At 45.1% G+C, this 22,272-nt stretch overlaps 1 protein-coding gene across 6 annotated transcripts in view; it reads left to right on the top strand.

Annotated features, from left to right (window-relative positions):
- LOC142585994 (uncharacterized) overlaps positions 1-22,272 on the top strand; it is a 330,876-nt gene that overhangs the window by 163,270 nt on the left and 145,334 nt on the right. For all 6 annotated transcript variants that reach the window (XM_075697173.1, XM_075697220.1, XM_075697194.1 and 3 more), the window contains 3 exons: positions 90-182; positions 19,735-20,814; positions 20,896-20,973. In XM_075697173.1, coding sequence (XP_075553288.1) covers positions 90-182; positions 19,735-20,814; positions 20,896-20,973 — 1,251 coding nt within the window. The remainder of the gene's footprint in view (positions 1-89; positions 183-19,734; positions 20,815-20,895; positions 20,974-22,272) is intronic.

The raw sequence follows: 22,272 nt of genomic DNA, 5'->3' as shown, positions 1-22,272 counted from the left end.
AAATGTAATTTAGTGTGTCTTGCAATAATATTTAAATGTAATATATGCATGCTTGACTGCATCGTCAATGGTATGTGCTCTTTTTACAGGAGGCAGTCATGCTGAAAAGTCGTCAGGCTGAACTTGAATCTGAATGCAATTGTCTACATGCTGCTATTCGTGAGAAAGCAAGTTTTATCGAGGTATGTGTTGTAAAATACATTTCCTGTATTTTATCATTGACAAGATTGATTTTGCTATTATAGAATCCATACTTCATTTTCATTAATGCAAACTTGTATCCGCCCCAGTACCGCAGTGGCTGTGGTGCTGCACTGCTCAGCATGAGGTCGGGTGTTGACTTCTAGCTGCTGCGGCCGGATTCCAAAGGGGGCGGAATGCAAGAACACTTGTGTACTGTGCATTGGGGGGTCAAAATTAATCCAGAGCCCTCCACTACAGCATCCCTCATACCTAGGGTTCAGTGTTTTCGGTTTTGCCACTCATTGAGGAAAATTTCCTCCTTGTTTGCCAAATAAAAGTTTATTCTCTCTCTGAGCCAAGAAACATATGGTCAAATATTTCAGGAATCATGTTTGAATTGAAACCTGTTGGTCAAAGGAAATTTACTTGAGAGCTAACATGACAATAGCCATGAAGCTGTGAGCTGAAATGCACTCTAAGCCGATGTGAGCTACCATGCAAACAAGCTAGCGAGGTCAAAGTCATGCTTCAGCCTGCCACCCAAGTTGTTGAAGTTGAATATTTATTCAATTTTAGTGCATATACAGAAGTAGGTACATTGGTCATGCAGAAAGAGGTCCCATAGTGAAACACAGGGGAGGGGGGGGGGGACTTCATATATGTTTAAAGAAAACAAAATATTGCTGAACAGGCAGTACACACATGCACAGTTCGAAAAAATATTAATATAAATACCAGCAGTTGACATATTACACAAACAATAACACAGTAATACAGTCAAACCCATTTATAACAAACTCAATAGTATCAATCAGACTGGTTGTTGCATCAGTACTGCGTTATATATGTACTCACTCTTAAATATGCTAAAAAATTCACAGCATTGAAGCTGGCGTTGGTAGTTACAATTTGGTAGCGCTTTGGTCCGAAAACCAGTGTCATTCTTGTTCCTGGTGCAATCTTCCCATTAGCTGCAGATTTCAATTAGAAATTTTGATCTAAAGAACGAAATTAAGCGTCGTATAGCTCTCTCAAAACGGCGCCCAGTTCTGATCACCTGTCATTTCGAAACTGCGAGCGCAGCCACAATTTTGTATTCGAGAGCTTGTGATATATTTCATTACCAGCGGGACATGACTGTATTCTGCATGAGAAATTGAAGCCTTCTATTTTGCTGAAAAGCGTAAACTTCGGAAACTACCGCGGCATGTGGCCATTCTGTGAAGATGTCTCTAACATCGTGGGCTGGCCTTACGACTGCGCATCAACCACATAAGAGTCATAAAGATAGGTTGTCTGTGTCGCCTCGAGTGAAAAAAGTTTGATGTTCAAAACGTAGAATGTTACTGCGAACGGTTATCAGTAATCAGCAACGCGCAAACAAAGTGTCTCCAAACCATGATCTCTAGATAACTGCCGACCCTTTGCAACATTGCGTGGCCACAGTGCGTGGTGCAGCATTCTTGCCAACTCGGGCTACATGAATGGCGATGCTTGAGTAGCCGTTGTTCCCATTGTGGAAGGACATGGATGGTTTTTCCAAATCTTTGAAATAGACATTATGCATGTGGTGCTGCACGGACAATGGCGCAAGAACAAAGTGCTGCCATCATGGCATCCAATATTGTGCTGGCGCGCAGGTCTGCTGCATGCCCTGCGCCATGCTGCTTATGCTGTACCATATAGTTTCATACCATTATTGTAGCAAAATATGTGCTGTATGATGTGCTGTACGCTCTTCTCTGAAGGTGCGCCTTGAAAGCAAGTGACCTTTTTCGCAGCTTCTGAAGGCCATATTACTGTCGCAGTTGGACTTTAAGCGGGGTGTGCGCTATGCACACCCAATTTGGTTGCACTTCTGCGCTTTGATACTTCAAGTGCACCCTCTTTTTACTAGGGCCAGGTTCAAAGCATTGATTGTAACAGTATGGCTATATTTTTTAAAATTTTGTTATATCTGGAAGTGTAAAGAAAAAGAATGACAATTTCAATAGATAGGCTCAAAAAATCGCAAATGCACTTAAATGTGTTAGTTATAACCGATAGATCATTATGTTTGGGATTGTTATAAGTGGGTTCAACTGCAGTACTTAAACATACAAAATAATTCATTAGCACAAAAAGATGAAGCTCAGGTCTATCTCAAAGGTTAATGTGTAAGGAAACCTTGCTATTGGTTAAAAATGGAACCATTACGCTGATGTTTAAATGACGGAAGTAATAGTATTTACATTTATTTTTTCTTATTTGCTTCCATTTTGTCTGTTGCTGCAACGAAAATGAGAAGTAGGGAGAAGTGTGCAGAGCGGTTAGGGAGGAGCCTGTTCTTGGCAGTCTTCACACTGAACTGGGAAAGTTCAGTGATGGTAGCATCGAGTTTTGCCTATCTTATCATTTTTTTATAGTTCATAGGATCTCTGTACCTGCGTAATGTTTCAATAATATATCATTCAGAGGTGGTCCAGCCTCTCCATTTGCACCATTTTGCTGCAGTTCTGCGTGTCTGTACCCATTCAAATGCCATGATGCACCTGCATGCTTGTTGCACACCTTTGCCACATCTGCCTTTGTGCTATGCATGCTGCAAGCCATGTTTTCGTTGCATTCACATCATCCTCGCACACCTCTCTCTCTCGTCCAGCTTCAACATCTTCGAAGTTGGCGCAGTTGACTCGTGTTTTGAAGGAGTAAAAGTGGGATGGGAGAGAGGTGCACGAGGCTGCTGATGCTGCGGAGAATTCATGTCGTACGGGGTGCACGGCAAGACATTTGGGGCAGCTTGCATTTTTTTTTCTTCTTCGGGATTTTGGTTTCCTTTTCCTTTCAGCACAGACACCCAGCCATCATCATCATCAGCCTATATTATGTCCACTGCAGGACGAAGGCCTCTCCTTGCAATCTCCAATTACCCCTGTCCTGCACCAACCGATTCCAACTAGCACCTGCAAATTTCTTAATTTCGTCGCAACACCTAGTCTTCTGCCATCCTCTACTGCGCTTCCCTTCTCTTGGTACCCATTCTGTCACCCTAATGGTCCAACGGTTATCTAATCTGCGCATTACGTGACCTGCCTAGCACCATTTTTTTCTCTTAATGTCTTTTAGAATATCGTCTATACCTGTTTGCTCTCTGATCCCAACCGCTCTCTTTCTGTCTCTTAAAGTTATGCCTAGCATTCTTCGTTCCATTGCTCTTTGCGCAGTCCTTAACTTGTTCTTAAGCTTCTATGTCAGTCTCCAAGTCTCTGCCCCATATGTCAGCACCGGTAAAATGCACTGATTGTACACCTTCCTTTTCACTGGTAATGGTAAGATTCCAGTCAGGAGCTCACAATATCTGCCATATGCGATCCAAACCATTTTTATTCTGTGAATCTCCTTCTCATGGTCAGGGTTCCCTGTGATTAGTTGACCTAGTACTCCTTCACACACTCTAGAGGCTGACTTGCGATCATGAACTCTTGTTCCCTTGCCCGGTTATTCATCATCTTTATCTTCTGCATATTAATATTCAGCCCCACTCTTACACTCTCCTTGTTAAGGTCCTCAGTCATTTGTTGTAACTCGTCTGCAGTGTTGCTGAATAGAACAATGTCATCGACATTCCGAAGGTTGCTGAGGTATTCGCCGTCAATCTTTACTCCTAAACCTTCCCAATTTAACAGCTTTAATATTTCTTCCAAGCACGCAGTGAATAGCATTGGAGAGATTGCTTATCCTTGTCTGACCCCTTTCTTTATAGGTATCTTCCTACTTTTCTTTCGTAGAATTAAGGTGGCTGTGGAATCTCTGGAGATATTTTCCAAGGTATTTACGTAAGTGTTCTGTACTCCTTCATTATGAAATGCCCATATGACTGCTGGTACCTCTACTGAATCAAATACCTTTTCGTAATCTATGAAAGCCATATAGAGGGGCTGTTTGTACTCTGCGGATTTCTCGATAACCTGATTAATGACATGGATATGATCCATTGTAGAGTATCCCTTCATGAAGCCAGCGTGTTCCCGTGGTTGACAAAAGTCCAGTGTTGTCCTTATTCTATTGAAGATTATTTTGGTAAATATTTTATATAATACTGGGAGTAAGCTAATGGGCCTATAATTTTTCTGATCTTTAACGTCTCCCTTTTTGTGGATTAGTATAATGTTTGCATTTTTCCAGTTTTCTGGGACCCTTGTATTCTATAGACATTTCGTATAGAGAGCTGCCAGTTTTCCTAGCATTATGTCTCCTCCATCTTCGATTAAATCGACTGTTATTCCATCCTCTCCTGCCGCTTTTCCCCGTTTCATGCCTTGCAAGGCCCTTGTAACCTCATCTCTAGTTACAAGAGAAGTTTCTGTATACTGTTCTTTATTGTTTTGAATAGAGTACTACTGAGTCCTCTGGGTACTGTACAGGTCAGTATAGAATCCTTCCGCTACTTTTATTATACCTTCGAGATTGCTGATGATATTACCTTGCTTATCTTTTAGTGCATACATCTTCGTTTGTCCTATGCCAAGTTTCCTTCTCACTAATTTCAGTCTGCGTCCATTTTTTACGGCTTCTACAGTCTTTCTCAAATTATAATTTGGAATATCACTTATTTTCGCTTTGTTGATCAATTTTGACCGTTTTGCGAATTCTATCTTATCTCTTGAGTTGGACACTTTCATTCTTTGTCATTTCTTTATTAGGTCCTTTGTTACTTGGGAGAGCTTGCCTACTGGTTGCCTTGATGCCTTGCCTCCCACTTCACTTGCTGCCTCTGAAGCCAGCCTTGTTGCGGTTTCCTTCATTACCTCTATGTCATCATCATCAACTCTGTGTTCTAAGGCTGCATATTTGTTTGCAAGTACCAGCTTAAATTTGTCTGCTTTTACCCTTATTGCCTCTAAGTTGACCTGTTTTTTCTTGACGAATGTTTCTCTTTCTCTGTTCAAATTGAGGTGAATCATAGCCCTCACTAACCTATGATCACTGCACTTTACCCTACCTATCACTTCTACATCCTACACTATGCTGGGATCGGCAGAAAGTATGAAATCAATTTCATTTCTTGTTTCACCATTAGGGCTTTTCTAGGTCCACTTTCTGTTGCTACGTTTCCTGAAAAAAGGTGTTCATTATTCTCAGCTTACTGCTTTCTGCGAGTTCTACCAGCATATCTCCTCTAGCATTTCTAGAATCAACGCCATAGTTGCCAATTGCCAGTTCACCCGCCTGCTTTTTCCCCACTTTTGTGTTGAGGTCACCCATTACTACTGTATACCGAGTTTGCACTTTTCTCATCGCTAATTCAACATCTTCATAAAGCTGACCTACTTCCTCATCGTCGTGACTGGATGTAGGAGTGTAGGCTTGTACTAACTTTAATCTACACCTCTTATTAAGTTTGATTACGACCCTTTCATTAATGCTGTAGAATTCGTCAAAGTTGCCCGGTATGTCCTTATGGATTAGGAATCCCACCTCGTATTGCTTCTTACCTTGGAGACCTCTATAGCAAAGGACATGGCCGTTATTTAGCAATGTATAAACCTCACCAGTTTTTCTAATCTCACTGAGGCCAATGATATCCCAAACAAGGTCTGATAGTTCCTTGAAGAGTCCTGCTAAGCAAGCCTCACTCGAGAGGGTTCGGGTGTTGCAAGGGTCAGTTTTCATTGGCGGCCTGTCCGGAGAAAGAGATTCTTAGTACCCTCTGCTGCGTTACAGGTCTGACCGCCGCCTTGGTCAGGTGCTCTGCAGCTGCTGGGGACTGAGGGCCATTGGTTAATTGTAGATATCATCAGGGAGGTTGTAGCGGAATACTGCACCAGGGCAGCCAATTCTGTTCTGGTGAGGGAGTGTCTTTGTTCAAGCTTAGTGGCCCTTCCTAATTTGGTTGTACCTGGATTAGTATAGCCCCACTCGCTCTCTGCATCTTTCACCAGTGTCAGGCATCACTCCAAGCCTGCAAATGTAATGCAATGGAGAATATCAAATTAAAAAAAAAACGAATATCGCAATTCAGCATTCGACATAGCTCAGTAGGATAATGCCGCTGGCGGCTAGGCTACGTTGTCGCCAAAAAGTACGGCCCAGAGGGCCCTACATGCTTAAGAGATCCGCTGATTTGTCCGACCTTTGCAGATTTTGCTGACCATCATAGGTTCCACAATATAGTGTCAATTCTCGGTGGCCCTAACCTCTTGTTTCCCGAATCTCACGCATTCATGCGGTCTTGAACGTGCCTAGGTACACAATATTGTCACATGCTTAGGCAAGAGTGAGTAACAGTACGAGCAGCCAGACACGAAAAATGCCCGACACTAAGCGACGGTTCTCCAGCTGGCGCGGGATCTTTGCCTTCGTCGTCTTCTTTGCCGTTTTGCTGGGCGCGCAATGCTGACTGTTCGCTGGCTCAAAACACCAGGTGGCATTATATTTTCACTGAATTTGAACAGCAGTTAACACTTGTGTGTAAAAATAAAGGGACAAGTTTTCACCGCTTACCGAGAGGCCCCGAGTCGCGTATCATCCGCTCGTCACGTCTGCTTGTCCCTTGGCGTCTGAAAACTAGCGCTCCCGGGTAGCTGGGCTACCACACCCAGTAGCCAGATTTTATCGTTATTGCCAATAATACTGCGTGGGAATGTTGTAGTAAGCCATTTATTTTACTTACAACCCAGAAAAGCTCAAGTTGCCATGGCTGCGCATTGTTACATCTGAGTATTGTTAAAACCAGTAATGCTATAAGTGAATTCGACTGTACTCCTTTCCATCTATTTAAAAAATATTGTCGTTTGTCCCCTCTGATTTTTGTGCAAACCGGTTTATAACAATTTAATTTTCTTGGCACTTGAATATTGTTATAAATGATTTCGGCTGTATATGAAGAGGAGCTGGATAGTGAACGTTCAGATAATTCAGTTGGTGAATCGATTGTCTATACTATTCAACTTCTGAGGTCAGTTCCTTGAACACAGCCTTTCCACGGTGCTCAATCTGTGTCTGTGCAAGGTTCGTCTGGGTCAACAACACTGATTCCCATATGCGACGTCAACAGAGGGAACGGGGACAAAAGCGGCACACTATGGAAAGCATGATAGCATGTCGGAAGATGGGACCAATTGGCCACCGGAATAAGGCACACAGACTGTATCAGATATGCATGTTCACGCACACAGATTCATACATTTGCATATGCAGTTTGGAACTTTCTTTCAACACATCTTAAGCACACAAACAAACTTCTACACCCACTCATGATAGTTGCCGGCCAGTCACTTGTGGACCTGAGTGATGCTGCAGTGGCTGTACCTGTACGTGTGATCTCAGAACCAATTGCTGATTAGCTTCTCGTTAGGGGTTGCACTCGTTGCAACACATTAACGGCAAGCTTTCTGTGATGGCTTGCGGCTTGTATCATATCAGCCAATGACGAATTTTCATTATGGGCACACTGCCTAGGCTTTTAGGCCTAATCGGCACTGCTTCGTCTGGTCAGTCAGATGTCAGTGACTAAAGTTAGCTTGGCACCGAATCTACTTGTATCTATTCTCAGAGGCTGCATGACACTTGGAAATCTCATAAACCAGCTTGTAATTAAAGCAAGCGCACAAGTAGCTGGACTACCAGCGTTGTTCACGGCTGCCATCTTCGTTTTTGCAACTAGCCATAGAGCAACACCTTGTTCTCGATGCTGTTCATAGACTCACATAGGTCTCTTGTAGCTTTGAGCATTGTTATTGAACACAATATACATTTTTTGTATTGCGGTAAAGCACATCAAAGCACATCTGTCATTGAAATGCAAATAAAATAATTGCCATTGCTTTTTCTCTGATGCGTGGCAGCCCAAATTGCTCTAGGGCAGTTGTAATCTTTTTTTGTCTGACTTATGCCTGGCCACATAGCTTTGTGCTTGCTAGCCTACAAAGTTTTATGTAATTTTTTGCAAAAGTTTTTTCCCTACCAAAATAAAAGCTTTTTTAACATGCCATGTGTGGTATACTTTCTCTGAGAAGATGTGCTTAGTTGGCTGCTGCTGACTGTTGGGCCTTGTTTTCCTGTGCTGTTAAGCAGCATTTATTGATTGTGCAGCAATAACAAGCTGCACTAAACGGCTACTCGTTACTGCTCAAAGTGTTCAAAAACGGCCAATTTTTCTGCTCCATAACTATTCCAAAAGCCTGGTGTGGCTGCTCCTAAACTGCTCCATAACTGCCTTTTTCCTGCTCCAAAAATTGCTTCGAATCCTAAACTGGCTGGAACACTACTGATCAGTCTATGTGGGCTCGAATATGAAATGCACTCTTATATCTTGCATAGTCAATTTGCCATGTGGCGCTGTGCTCTTTTCTGGAAAGCTTTGTTATTCTGCGCATTAGATATACTACAGTGTTGAGGAGCAGTATGCGTTGTCGCACAACATGCCTCAGTGTCAATTAATGAACCAGCTACGTATTCACTAAAAAGGTAAGAATATGTAGCATATATGGTAAGTTTGACACAAAATTTTCCAGTGAAGTCAGCGAAAGCTCATATAGAAGAATATATTAAGTAATTCCACTGACTCTGAGCTCATTTGCTGCAACAGCAGCAGGTTCACGCAGCAGACACCACTATCTTCTCAAGAACAGCTTTTTTGTGATGTGCACTACATTATCTGCTACAATACTAATATTGCTTGGTGTGACCTCTGAAATAAATACATAGATGCCTCAATACTCTCAAAGTCTGCTTGGCACACAAAATGCTGCAGAAGTTACCTAGTGCAGGTGTTGCATGGTAGCATATTGACACAACACCGAAGTTTGTTTCCCAGTGTCGGTGGGCATATATTGAAAGTGAAGCTTAAGATGATGAGGTGGCCCGACAATGACAACTCCGTAACAATGACACAATAAAAGTGGCATGACGATGTAGGTGTAACAAAGAATGGACCGACGCAACAGACCAGTTTGGAGCTTTTAAGTGTCTTTGAAGTAACATTTGAGAACTTTTGAGTTTAAACTGCTTTAATGTGTGGGCTGGTGCTTCATGCAAGCAGGTGCACTGCATTTAAATTGCAAAACATTATTTTCCTAGTTTCAGCCACACCACATCCTGTTCACAGCATGTAAAGTTGTGGAGTAATTATTTAGCCAAAAAAAGGCAGTGCAAGAGATAGTTAGGCATTTTAGTTATGTCAAATCTGTGGCTAGAGAACAATATAGTGCTTGGACAAAAATCCATGTGCTTCTGTGGAAATATTTTAAAGAGCAACTGACATTTCTTTAGGTGCATGGATCACTGCAATTTGACTTATTCTGCCGGGCCTGCAGTCGTGCACCTAACGATGTCACTGAGAACTGTGTAATTTTTCTTCAAATTAATTTTTCTGTACACACTTCTGTTCATGGCCTCAAGCGGATTGTTTCTACTAACCACCCAGTGCTTGCCATTCATGGTGTCAGTGCAGGACATATTTCATTCAAACCTCTTATTGCCAAGAGCATCTGCATTCAACTTAACTGCTGGTGTAAAGGCTCCAGCAGTGGTGTAACTGGGATAATGCAGTCTTTTTGCATCCTGCTGTACGAAGAGCTATGTGACAAAAACAATTTTTGATTAGTTGTAGTTGAAGGGGTCCTGAAGCACTTTTTGGACATTGTTAGAATATGTTGCCAATCTGTACAAGAGGCCCCTGCGAACATTTGAGCCAAATATTGTTACTCGAAGGACAAGTCAGTAACATGAGCAACTATTTACAGGTTATATTTACAACAGCGGTTGCAACGCTGACCGTTTACATTCACAGCGCGAGCCCAGTTCGTTCTTCCTCCTCTTTTTCTCGAGTGATGGCGCCCACGCGCTTCGTTCAAACAATCAAATACCACACGCGTGTAGCATAATCCCCAGGCAGCAGAAGCAACGTCCCGGAGCACCTAATGTCATCACTGGAAGGGTGACACTGCTTCAGTCGTGTAACGTGCACAATATTACTGCACTGCGAAGCAGATGGGGCGTCAGGGGCGATCTCGTAGGTGACGGGAGTTATGACACGAAGCACTCGGTAAGGGCCTGTTTAACAAGATAGCAGTTTTTCTGACAGACCGACCTGATGCGACGGAGACCAAAGAAGCACCAAAGAACCAGGTGGGAAGTGCACGTCTTGGGGTTGCCGGTCGTACAAATGCCTTTGACTCTCTTGGGATTTCAGAAGGCGGTCACGGGCAATTTCCCTTGCGTGGGCACAGTGGGCGATGGTGTCAAGTGCATATTCACTGGTCCGTGCCGCGTGAACAGGGAGGGTTGTGTCGAGGGGCAGTGCTGGTTCTCGGCCGAACAGAAGGAAAAATGGGGAATAACTGGCTGTGTCATGGCGCGAGGAATTATAAGCAAGTGTGACAAATGGTAGAGCGACGTCCCAGTCAGTTTGGTCTGAAGAGACATATTTCACGAGCATGTCTGTGAGAGTGCGATTGAGACGCTCCGTGAGGCCATTTGTTTGCGGATGGTATGATGTAGATAGCTTGTGCCTCGTGGCACAGAACTGCAGGATGTTCGCAATAACTTTTGATAGGAATGTCTGGCCACGGTCTGTGAGAAGTTGTCGTGGAGCTCCATGTAATAAAATCATGTCGCTTAGAAGAAAATCGGCAACATCTGTGGCGCAGTTTGTAGGAAGCGCTCAAGTGATGGCGTAGCGCGTGGCGTAATCCGTGGCCACAGCGATCCACCTGTTCCCAGAGGTAAAAAGAGGAAAAGTGCCAAGTCCAAACCAACCTGAAAGAATGGTTCCACAAGAATGTCGTGTGATTGAAGGTACCCAGCAGGGAGCGTCGATGGTGTCTTGCACCGCTGGCATTTCTCACACGCAGCTACGTTTCTTCGAACGGAGCGAGGAAGCCCTGGCCAAAATAAGCGTCTGCGGATCCGGTCGTAGGTATGTGACACACCCAGGTGACCAGCAGTGGGGAGGTCATGAAGTTCGTGGAGAACAGCCGAGTGAAGGTGTTTAGGGATCACAAGGAGTAATGCAGGGCCGTTGGGGTGAACATTGTGGCGGTAGAGTACGCCATCTTGAAGTGTGAATAAGCGAAGGGAACTGTCAGCAAGTGACGATTCCAGGCGGTTGATGATGATACGCAAGGACGGGTCACGGCGCTGCTTGTCGGCAACATGGAGCAGTGGAAAAACAGAGAAAACACAGGCGTCGGTGTCAGTATCAGACGTAGAGGTCGCCTCTTCGATTGGGTAGCGAGGCGACCTCTACGTCTCTAGAATCTGCGTCCTGGTGTTGGCGTCCCAACTTGTAAGTCACTGTGTAGGAATATTCTTGTAGTCGGAGGGCCCAACGACAGAGCCGGCCAGTAGGATCCTTGAGCGACGAAAGCCAACAGAGCACATGATGGTCTGTGACTGAGAAGAGCTTGCCATATAAATATGGGCGGAACTTTGAAACAGCCCAGATGAGAGCAAGACATTCGCGCTCGGTGATCGAATAGTTGCGCTCTGCAGTTGTCAGGAACCGGCTAGCGTAGGCTATAACGCGGTCAAGTCTGTGTTGGCGTTGTGATAAGACGGCGCCAATCCCATAACCACTGGCATCGGTTCGGACCTCTGTAGGTGCGGACGGATCAAAGTGGGCCAAGACTGGTGGATGGGTGAGAGTCGTGATAAGGCGTGAAAATGCGGCAGCCTGAGGGGAACCCCACGTAAAAGGCACCTCTTTCTTCAGAAGTTCAGTGAGTGGTCGAGCGATTGCTGTGAAATCTTTCACGAACCGTCGGAAATAAGAACAGAGCCCCACAAAACTCCCAACGTCTTTGACAGACTGAGGTACAGGAAAAGCCGTTACTGCTCAAACCTTCTCCGACTCGGGTTGTACTCCGGAAGCATTGACGAGATGGCCTAGCACTGTAATCTGGCAGTGCCCGAAGTGGCGCTTTGATGAGTTTGATTGGAGTCCAGCCTTGTGGAAAACGTCAAGGATAGCTGCGACGCGCTCAAGGTGCGTCTCAAATGTTGCAGAAAACACAAGGACGTCGTTGAGGTAACAAAGGCAAGTTGACCATTTGAAACCTTGAAGCAGAGAGTCGATTATCCGTTCGAATTTGGCGGTGGCACTGCATAAACCGAACGGCATAACCTTGAATTGGTAGAGGCCATCTGGAGTGAGAAAAGCGGTCTTTTCTTGGTCTTGCTCATCAACGGAAATCTGCCGATAACCAGATCGAAGATCGATGGACGAAAAGTATTTGGCACTGTGAAGACAGTCAAGAGCGTCGTCGATTCGTGGTAAAGGGTAAACATCCTTTTTAGTAATTCGGTTTAGGTTGTGGTAGTCAACACAGAAACACCACGTGCCATCTTTCTTTTTGATGAGCACTACCGGCGACACCCAAGGACTCGATGAGGGCTCAACGATGCCTCTGGCGAGCACTTGTTTACTTCCTGCTGAATAACTTGCTGCTCTGCCGTGGACATGCGATACGGTCGGCGGTGAATGGGGACAGCATCACCAGTGTTTATCCTATGCTTAACAAGGGATGTTCGACCAAGTGGTCGATTGTCAGTGTCAAATATGTCGCGGTAGGAAAGCAAAAGGCGATATAGGGCGACTGCTTGGTCAGGTGAAGGTCCGGAGCAACTATGGGACGTAATGGGCCGTCGAGGTTCAAGGCATCCTGCGGGTAATCAGGAGGATCTGGAGACGCGTCGGCTGCAAAAGTAGTGACGTGGCCGTCTGTCACTGACCGGAGCGTGGCCACCACTATGCCTTCAGGTAACACTTGCTTCGTCAAGCCAAAATTGATGACGGGGAGACACATCTGATTAGCGGCAAGGGTTATGACGGAGTGTGGCACAGAGATGCCGCACACCAGGAGGACATCACGGTTAGGTGCGACGACATAGTCGCCATCAGGCACGGTTGAATTCGACGAAGGTTAGGGCTTTTGGAGGTAAGCGAACAAACGCTGTAGTGCAGAGGGTGTTCGGTTGTCTGGGGCAAACGTCTGAAAGAAGAGGAAGCTCGAGGCACAGCGTACCGGTGGAATAGTTGATGAGGGCAGAATGCGTCGCCAGCAAGTCGAGCCCGAAGATTAGGCCATGAGGGCAACTGGTCAGCACGGTGAACAGGACTGGAACTTGGCAGCCAGCAATTCTTATGCGAGCAGTGCACATACCCCTGACGGCAACAGTGGCTCCATTGGCAACACGTACGGCTCGAGTGATGGCAGGCATAACTTTTTTGAGGCGACGACATAGGTGAGCACTCATTATGGACACTTGGGTTCCAGTACCAATGAATGCCAGCAAAGGAACACCATCTATGTCTACTTCAATTAGGTTCGTGTTGGTGAGGAGCATCAACGGAGGATTTGGACAGGACGAGCGTAATGCAGCACTATCTCCAAGAGCTGCATGGCCTAGTTTTCCGTCCGTCGGTTTGGTGAGGAAAAGCGGTGAGGTTGGGATGACGTGGAGCGACGGCGTTGAGGCGATGGTGATCGCACGGAGGAGCGGCTGTCAGGGGCATCAGAAGTAAGATAGAGACGGCGAGGTGAGGAACGGCAAGCGTTGGCGTATGGTTGAGAAGCAGGGAATGAGCTCCAGTACGGTGGCATCCAGGTGGTGCGGCAGTGGCGGGATACATGACCAACGCAGTGGCAGCGAAAGCAGATCGGTTTGTCGTGTGGCGTTCGCCATTCAGCAGGATTGCATGGTCTGGGAGCAAAATACTGGTCATTAGAGGTTGTGGACATGGGAATGGGTGCCGAATCATGTCGGGAGACAGAGCAGGCAGTAGGGATGCCAAGGTTTGCAATTTCTTGCCTCACAACTGCTTGAATAACGGAAATAGTAGGGGCCGCTTGGTCAAAAGTACCATCAGGGGGTCGTGGATGAAGGGGGGCCGGACTCGCCACTACAATCTCACGACGAATGATACGTGTTACGTTCTCTTGAAATGGGTGTTTGGCAGTAAGAGCGGAGCAAAAGGACGTGGCAGGGGTGTTTGGGAGCCGGGAAAACTATGGGACAACGCAGCGGCTTTTGGCTACCTCGAAGCGGCGGCATTCTTTGACGATGGCGTCGACGGTAGAAACGTCATTATAGACAAGCAAATTGAAGGCGTCGTCCACAATGCCTTTTAGGATATGGCCCACCTTGTCAACCTCGGTCATGTGCTCGTCGACTTTCCGGCAAAACGCGAGCACTTGCTGTATGTAGGAGACATACGTTTCGGTTGACGACTGGACACAGGTGGCAAGCTCTTTTCGTGCAGCCTGTTGGCGACCTGATGGGTTGCCAAATAGGTTGCGAAGCTGCTCTTTGAAAATGTCCCAGCTGGAGAGCTCGATCTCATGAGTGCGGAACCAGTTAGCGGTGTCCCGTCCAGATAAAAGATCACATTGGCAAGCATGATGGTAGGGTCCCAGTGGTGGCTTTAGCTATCACGCTCATACATGCTGAGCCAGTCGTCGACGTCAATGTCATTTTGGGCGAGAATATCCCAGGATCACGGAGACTAGGAACCGCAATGTACGTTGTGGTTGGCACCGCGGGTGTAGGTGGCGACGGGGTGGCTCCGTCGGAAGCCATGGCTGAGAAAACGACGGTGCGGCCGCTACGGAGCTCCGTGGTGAGGACAGGGAACATTCCACCTCAACCACAATGTTACGTGAAGGATGAGTCAGCAAGACGAGCAACTACTTACAGGTTATATTTACAACAGTGGTTGCAGTGCTGTCCGGTTAGATTCACAGTCCAAGCCCATTTTGTTCTTCCTCCTCTTTTCTCGAGTGATGGCGCGCACGCACCTCGTTCGAACAATCAAATACCACACGCGTGTTGCAATATTATTGCACTGCATGCAGCAGGGAATTTACAATCTATCTGAAACGGCGATGAGTCGCTTGCTCTTGCTTCTGCAATGTTGTCGTGCAGTGTCATCGCAAGCAGCTGGACCCAACCACTGCTGTTAGCTGATTTCATGATTGTGAGAACATTCTCAGTAATACATAATTGCCACTTTTAAGTTAAATAAATAAAACTTATATATGTCTGCAATCTTGAAACAACAGAAAAATTATTTCACTTTTTGCGCTGCCAGTCTGTGCACAGCAGTTGGTATCTGTGTCTGCTGCACGTGGTGTCTGAAATAGCAGTGGTGTCCTGCATAGCTGTGGTGTTCTGCATAGCATAGTCTACCGCAGCCACCACCGGGTGCCACGACAAGCCCTTTTGCTGCCAAGACACTCAACATTTGTGCAGGGCTTTTCCCCCTTGTCTTCTTCCCTGTATAGCTTCCAGGGCTCTAGCAGAGGTGAAAAGAGAGAGAAAGCCACCTGCATATTAGTGCAATAACTCCACTTATACTGTAGTCTCGCAAATCTCATGCCGCAAATTTTTTGCGGCACGAGATTTGTGAGACGACGCCCTAATAGTGGGACCATTCTGTGATTAGTTAAAGAAATGTCGTATGATGTTGCTATTAATGCTCCTGTTCATGGTGAACGCCTGCTCTAATATAGACCCTTTTCACGGCATTCCTATGGGCGCCGCCATGTTTGATCACGTGGTGACACGTCCATTGGTTGCCTCAGCTGCCTTCATGTTTACAATGGAGGTGCATGATGCTGCTTTGGCTCAGCAAACCTCTGTTTTGGTGGATATGTAGACGGTGACTGAGTGGATGACATGAAGCTTTGGCCACAGCTTTATAGGACATGTAAACACTTTCTGAGCTTATTATGCCTTGCCGTAACGTTGCGAGCAGCACATCATCATCATCATTGTCATCATCAGCCTCTTTTATGTCCACTGCATGATGAAGGCCTCTCCCTGCGATCTCCAATTACCCCTGTATTGCGCCAACCGATTATAACTAGCGCCCGCAAATTTGACGATTTCATCGCTCCACCTTTTCTTCTGCCGTCCTCGACTGTGTTTCCCTTCTCTTGGTACCCATTCTGTAACCTGAATGGTCCAACGGTTGTCTAACCAGCACATTACATGACCTGCCCAGCTCCATTTTTTTTCTCTCAATGTCAATTAGAATATCGGCTATACCCGTTTGCTCTCTGATCCAAACCGCTCTCTGTGTCTCTTAACGTTATGCCTAGCAACATATACAATGCTAGTACTAGAAGCGGGGTTAGAAATATATTCCAAGCTGGTCAAACTTCGTGCTTCTGAATTAAATCGGGATTGTAGTGTCCTATGCTCTTCGTTTTTTTATTTCCCAATAACTTTGAAGCAGCAGCTTATGTTTCTGAGTGAGTAACGTTCCTCGGTGCAGTCGCTATCTGATTATTTTCTGCCTAATCGCGCGTGGTTGTGATCAGTTGGAGTAGGCTTGTCCTTGCTATGCACAATTAAGGCTTAGAACGTAGAGTGCGAGGAATTTGCTGTGCCAGCAAACAGTGCTACTCCTTTGTCACTGTGTAACGAGTGGTATTAACTCTTGTTCACATTACGAAATTGAAGTTCTTTCTCTGGAGGTTAGCGATACAATGTTGGTGAATGAGGGAACTTTTTTTATCCTTGAGGAAAGCCGTGCATTGTGAAGGGCTGACAACAGAGGCAGTCCTTGTGTAGCAGCAGTCCATGGACTTGGTCATAGCGATTTATCCCATTCTCCCCTATGCCAGTCATTATTCTTGCAGCCAACTACTGCACAGGTCTTCCCTCTTCCATTCCACATCTTGCAGCACAAAGGACACACAGTGCATTAGTGATCACCCTGTTGCATTTCTGGCAGCTGATTGCACAGTAGCGCAGTAGATGCAGTAATGGTTTTGCATTCATGCGCTTTTGCATGTTTTTGCCTGAGGCAATGTGCAGTGCACCACCATTAGCGTGATCTCATTTCTCAAGAGCGAAATACTCCACGAGAAGGGTCTGTGACCACTGACATCATGAGAGGCAGTGTTCTTCATGCATTTCTTTTTTCCTTTTGTAACATTATTTCCGTTTGTGTGAGTACAGCTATCTTATGTGTGGCAGAGGCATATGTTGAATGCCAATAGTAGATCCAGATCAAGTTTTTCTGCTCTGTATGGAGCAATCCTATTCCAATGGCAGATTGAGAGCGTGAGTTGTGTGTTCCAATGGCAGATTGGGACTGGATCGATTCTGGATCGCTCTGCAGAGCAAAAATATTTGCTCCACCGAAATCGGCAGACTTGACCGGAAGTCCGTGTGACGTATTTCCTTCTTCCGCCTCTGCTTCCTGCCACGGTTGCCTGTTTCCAGTCGCGGGCAGCTATGGACGAAATGGAAAACATGGACGCTACGTTGCGCCATGTGTTTTTGTTCCTTCTCCTGGATAGTGACAGCTCCGACTCGGGCACTATAAGTTCCCAAGTCCAGTGACGAGTCTTCCGACACGAATGAAAAACAAACTCACGGAATGTCGGGATGATTCAGATGATGGTGGTGATGAGGCCTAGCTGATCCACCTCTAGTCTAGCACCCTCTCGCTTGATTTCCCTGTACTAAGTGCCCCTGCAGGAGCACACGCATTCCATTCGCAGATTTGATGACAGTGATCTCAGTTGGAACAACGCACTCCGTTCGTGATCCGGCCGAGTGCTCGCAATCTGCCATTGGAATTCATCAATAGAGAACATTTAAGCCAACCGTTAAGCCAACCGTTTCAGGCCACGGTAGGAGCATGTTAAAGTATTTTTGTATGTATAGCCCATACCGAAAATTAAAGAAATTGCAATAGTAATAGTATGTGGGGGTGCAGGGTTATACGCATATTTTGCCTTGAGGTGTGGCTTCACGGCAGTTTAATGAGCGCTGCTGTGAAGTCACACCTCAAGGCAAGGTACCTCACCATTCAAAGTTTTGTTATCTCCTAGGGAACCCAACCCTCTCCCCGCCACGGCTTGTGGAAGCTTCCTTCTACCCTCCTTGATGGTTGCCCATTCTCTTCCTCTTTACGGATCATAATTTTTTACTTAATAGTTGACAAATAGCCAGAGCAAGTTGTGATTTGAGCTTGCATATCATGTGATCGTACATCACCTGTTACTGTAGCACTCCCTCGGTCAGTGCTTCGCGATATGGCAGAGAGCCAAATCATTACTGGGGTTTTTGGCTTGGTCGTGTGTGCTTCATCACCGTTGCCCATGCAAGGGCGGCTCCGTTCGTGCTGTCATCCTCTGTCGTGTGAATGCTAGCTGCGAAGTGATCTGATTCATGTCACATGTCACATGACTGATTCGCCCGCGATCACGTCTATTGTGTGAATCCAGCTTCATCAGCATTGTGGAAGAAGGGTGGAACATAGCTGCTAGCCAAAGATACCATGTGGACAAGTTGTGCAACCGCGAATGGAGACTGTTCTTACAAATATTTCAACGTTGTTTGCAGTTATTTTCACAGGCTATACACACAATTTTTTTTTCTTCGGGCTGTTGTAGTTGGGGGTGCGGGTTACACCTGGTGGTGGGTTATATGTGGAAAAATACAGTATGTTGAATTGCTGGTGCAGAAAGTGCGTGTTTGAAAGTGTGAAATGATCAGGTGTCACCTAGTACCATTATTCTCCTAGCCGAAGCAAGCTAAAATTATTATACTACATGCAAGATATAGTACAGCTAAACCTCAACATTACGAACTTAAATATATAAAAATTTGGGACATAATGAAGTATTTCACGTATTGTAACTTCTTGTCCATGCAACACGATGTATTCAGAAACCCAATATTATGAAGTGTGTTTATTATGGGGGGTGTGCAAATACTCGAATATTAAATTTCACATCAGATGGTAAATGTTTGAATAATTTGACTTGCGAATCGAATATCTAATATTTGATTTCTCAAATAACCAATATGCATGCCGGCGGAAAATTTTTGTCACGGCCACACTGCTGGCTACACTGTCCAGCCCATTAAGCCTAATCGGAGCTGTGTGTCTCTGTGCGCCTAATCGGAGCTGTCGTAGCTTCACATGGTTGTCAGCCTGACTGAGCACGTATGCACCCTTCGCAGCTTGTCTTAGAGGTAATCTGCTGCATGTGCAAAGAGTGGGCATGTCGAGATGGAGTGGCATCATGCGTTCTGTCTTCCCACGCATTTAGTACTGGAGCCTGCATAATATCTAGTTTTGGAGACGCATTGAAGTGAGAAGCAGACGAAGCATTCACTTCCCATTGCCTGTGCTTTCCATGATAGCATCGTCCCACTTCGGGTGACACTACCAGCCGTGGAGGTGGATTGAACGCGAAAGTGTGGCTGGCTTCGCTTTGTACCGCCGATGTGAATTTTTCCTCATTGAAGTTTGCTTTTTCCAATTGCCCGATAAGTCAGAAAATATTGCAGCTCTTTTGGTAAGAAAAATTCATTGATGACTGTACTTATTTGGATAAAAGGTCAAATTTCAATATAACGACATCTAAACATAACGAAGCAAATTGCTGTTTTTACCAACTTCGTTATATTGAGGTTTAACTGTATTATGCTCACAGCTGTGAAAAACTTGCTCTTGTTTTTCTCTGTTAATGATATCTTTTCAACTGTGTGCTATGGCATTTGCATTTTTCTTTGAATCCCTGAAATGTTTTCTCTGTGCAGGAGCTACTTTCAGAGAGGAACAAGGCCGTAGAGGAAACTGAAAAGACACTGCAAGACTTCCTTGTGTCCTTTAAGCAGAAGGATGAGTTCCTGAAGCAGAAGGATGAGTCTATAAAGGAATTGGAGGCTAAGCTAAATCGTTTTGAGAAAGAAGCTGCGGCCCATGAAAAATTGATTGTTCAACAGCAGAACTTGACTGGCTTTTCATACGAGCCTCATGAAAGCCTACCTGCTTCTAATTCTGTGGAATCCACACCAGAGCATCGTGGGAGAGCACTCTTTTTTGCATCACCAACGTCACCTGATGGATCAGATACAGCCACGGTTGTGTATCTCTCTCAGTGCACATCAGAAGTGAAGGATTTGTGTCAGGCTGTTTGTGAGTTGGCGCAGGAGTCTGAAGTTCTGCCTGAACTATCCACATTCGACTTTCCTAAGAGTGGTACTGTTCCAGAGCTCATTGAAATTTTGAGCAGTGCAAGAGAGAGGGGTTTGCAGTTCTGCATGCCCAGTCAGAGTGGCGTTGTGAATGATGAACATTTGGAAAGCACCAGGCATGTGCACAGTGGGTCAGATGCCTCACAGGTAGCCGTTCCCATAGAGCTTGGAGAAAAGCTGCAGCAGCTGTCACTCCTGCTTGGGGTTGAGTACTCTGTTTTACCAGTCTGTCTGAGGGATGTAGTAGGTGTCGTTGATGCTCTCATTGGGAAAGCAAAGCGAGAGTCAGTCCACAACTCAAAGGATCCAGCAGCCTTTCCTGGTGATCTAAGGCCGCCGAAGGGTCATGGTCAGCCAGCCCACAGTACCCCCAATAACCTGTCATCCACACATCTTTCATATGAATGGGGCAATTCAAAAGCTGCAGATTATCAGAAGGAACTGCTTGGGGAACTTGACTCTGCATTGGAGTGCGTTGGACAGCTGCACAATGAAGTTGAGGCTTTGTCTCTAACACCTTCCTCAAGCATGCTTAAGAAAATGGCTGGAAGCACAGATGAGTTGGTGTTTGCTGTTGATTCCACAGGACAGTTGGTTCCAGTGCCCCTCGAGTCTGTCAAGCAAAATGAGCACTTTGCTAAGGTGAGCATGAGAACTGAGCGGTTCTTGTTTCTTCTCAGCTCTTTTTGAAATGATCACCATGTCTAATCATACTTTTTCTAGGAAATGGCTGTGCAGACTGAAGAAGCAAATGATGATATGGAGTCTTTGAGGAATGAGCTCACAAATGCAAAAGCGCAGGTAAATTTGTTTGCTCTCTTACATAGCACATTGTGCTAGGATAATGTTTTCTCTTTGCTGAAATATTTCATAAGAAACCTTGGCTTTGGCTAAAGTATATGTGCATTTTGACACCTTTCTTTTAAGCTGGCCGATGTACAAAATGTTGGCAACAGTTTAGTTTGCTTCTGATAATCCCAAAAAGTCAAAACTGATGAGAACGGTAAATGCAGGTCTTCTTTAATAATTGGGTAGCTTGTTTATTTATTTATTCACGTCGCCTCACAGGCTCCAAACTTCAGAGCATTGTGTGAGGGGGGATTACATTAAAAGTAAGGTCTCTCAAATATTTTCTATGGTACTTGTTCTGTGATGAATTTACTGCTTAATTACATGTAATGTTAATAGTACTCATGAGATTGAAGATTTATTCTGCAATAATAGAGCTGTTTTGTTCTAGAGCATTAACAGAAGTAAATTTCTTTCTTTTTCATAATTTACCACAAACAGTGGCAAGCAGTGCGAGTCAATGCGATTGTGTGGCTGTACTTAAAAAAAAAAATCGGATGGACAGACAGCAAAGTGGACACCACTTACGACTTCACTAGCTAGAGCATTAGTTTATCATGCATTTTATTATTGCACTGCACAATGAGGTTGAAGGTTTGTCTTTTATGCCTTCTGGCTACCCGCTCCAGGTTCGATTCTCAGCTGCAGAGGCTGCGTTTCAATGGGGGTGAGGTGGAAAAAATGATCATGCTCCTAGGTTTATCTGCATGTTAAAGAACTCCAGGTGTCCCTCATAATTGACTTTGCAGTTACAGTATGTTAAAACCTACAATTTAATTTTAATTCAATTTGCCATGTGAATGAAACAGAGACATTGCTTCTTAGAACGAGCCTGTAGACTCTGTACTACAGCCAGAATTCTTGTTTGCTTGACATTGCGACACATACACCATAATAGTTTAGTGATGCTTATGTACACCCTTAGGCAAAAGTATGCCAACTATGGCTTCCGCGAAAAAACTAATTCGCTTCTCCACCTATGAATGTGACTTGAAATTGAGGCCTGTAGTTCAACCTTGCCATTGCAAAATTTCCAGTGCACTAGTCAATTTCAGTTTGTGCATCTTAATTATGAATTGTTTATTCAGCAAGTTTGTGGTCCGTACACTTTTGCTCATGGGTGTACAGTCGAATCTGTTTACATCAAACTCGCACAACAGCACCCATAAGTTTGATGGAGTGTGTAATCGGGTATAAAAGTCATGATGCTTTACTAAAATTACTACTGAATTGTCTAAAGATGCTTACTTT

This window comes from Dermacentor variabilis, chromosome 1 (genome assembly GCF_050947875.1).
Source record: "Dermacentor variabilis isolate Ectoservices chromosome 1, ASM5094787v1, whole genome shotgun sequence".
Classification (NCBI taxonomy): domain Eukaryota; kingdom Metazoa; phylum Arthropoda; class Arachnida; order Ixodida; family Ixodidae; genus Dermacentor; species Dermacentor variabilis.
This window is presented reverse-complemented; position numbering and strand designations above follow the sequence as displayed.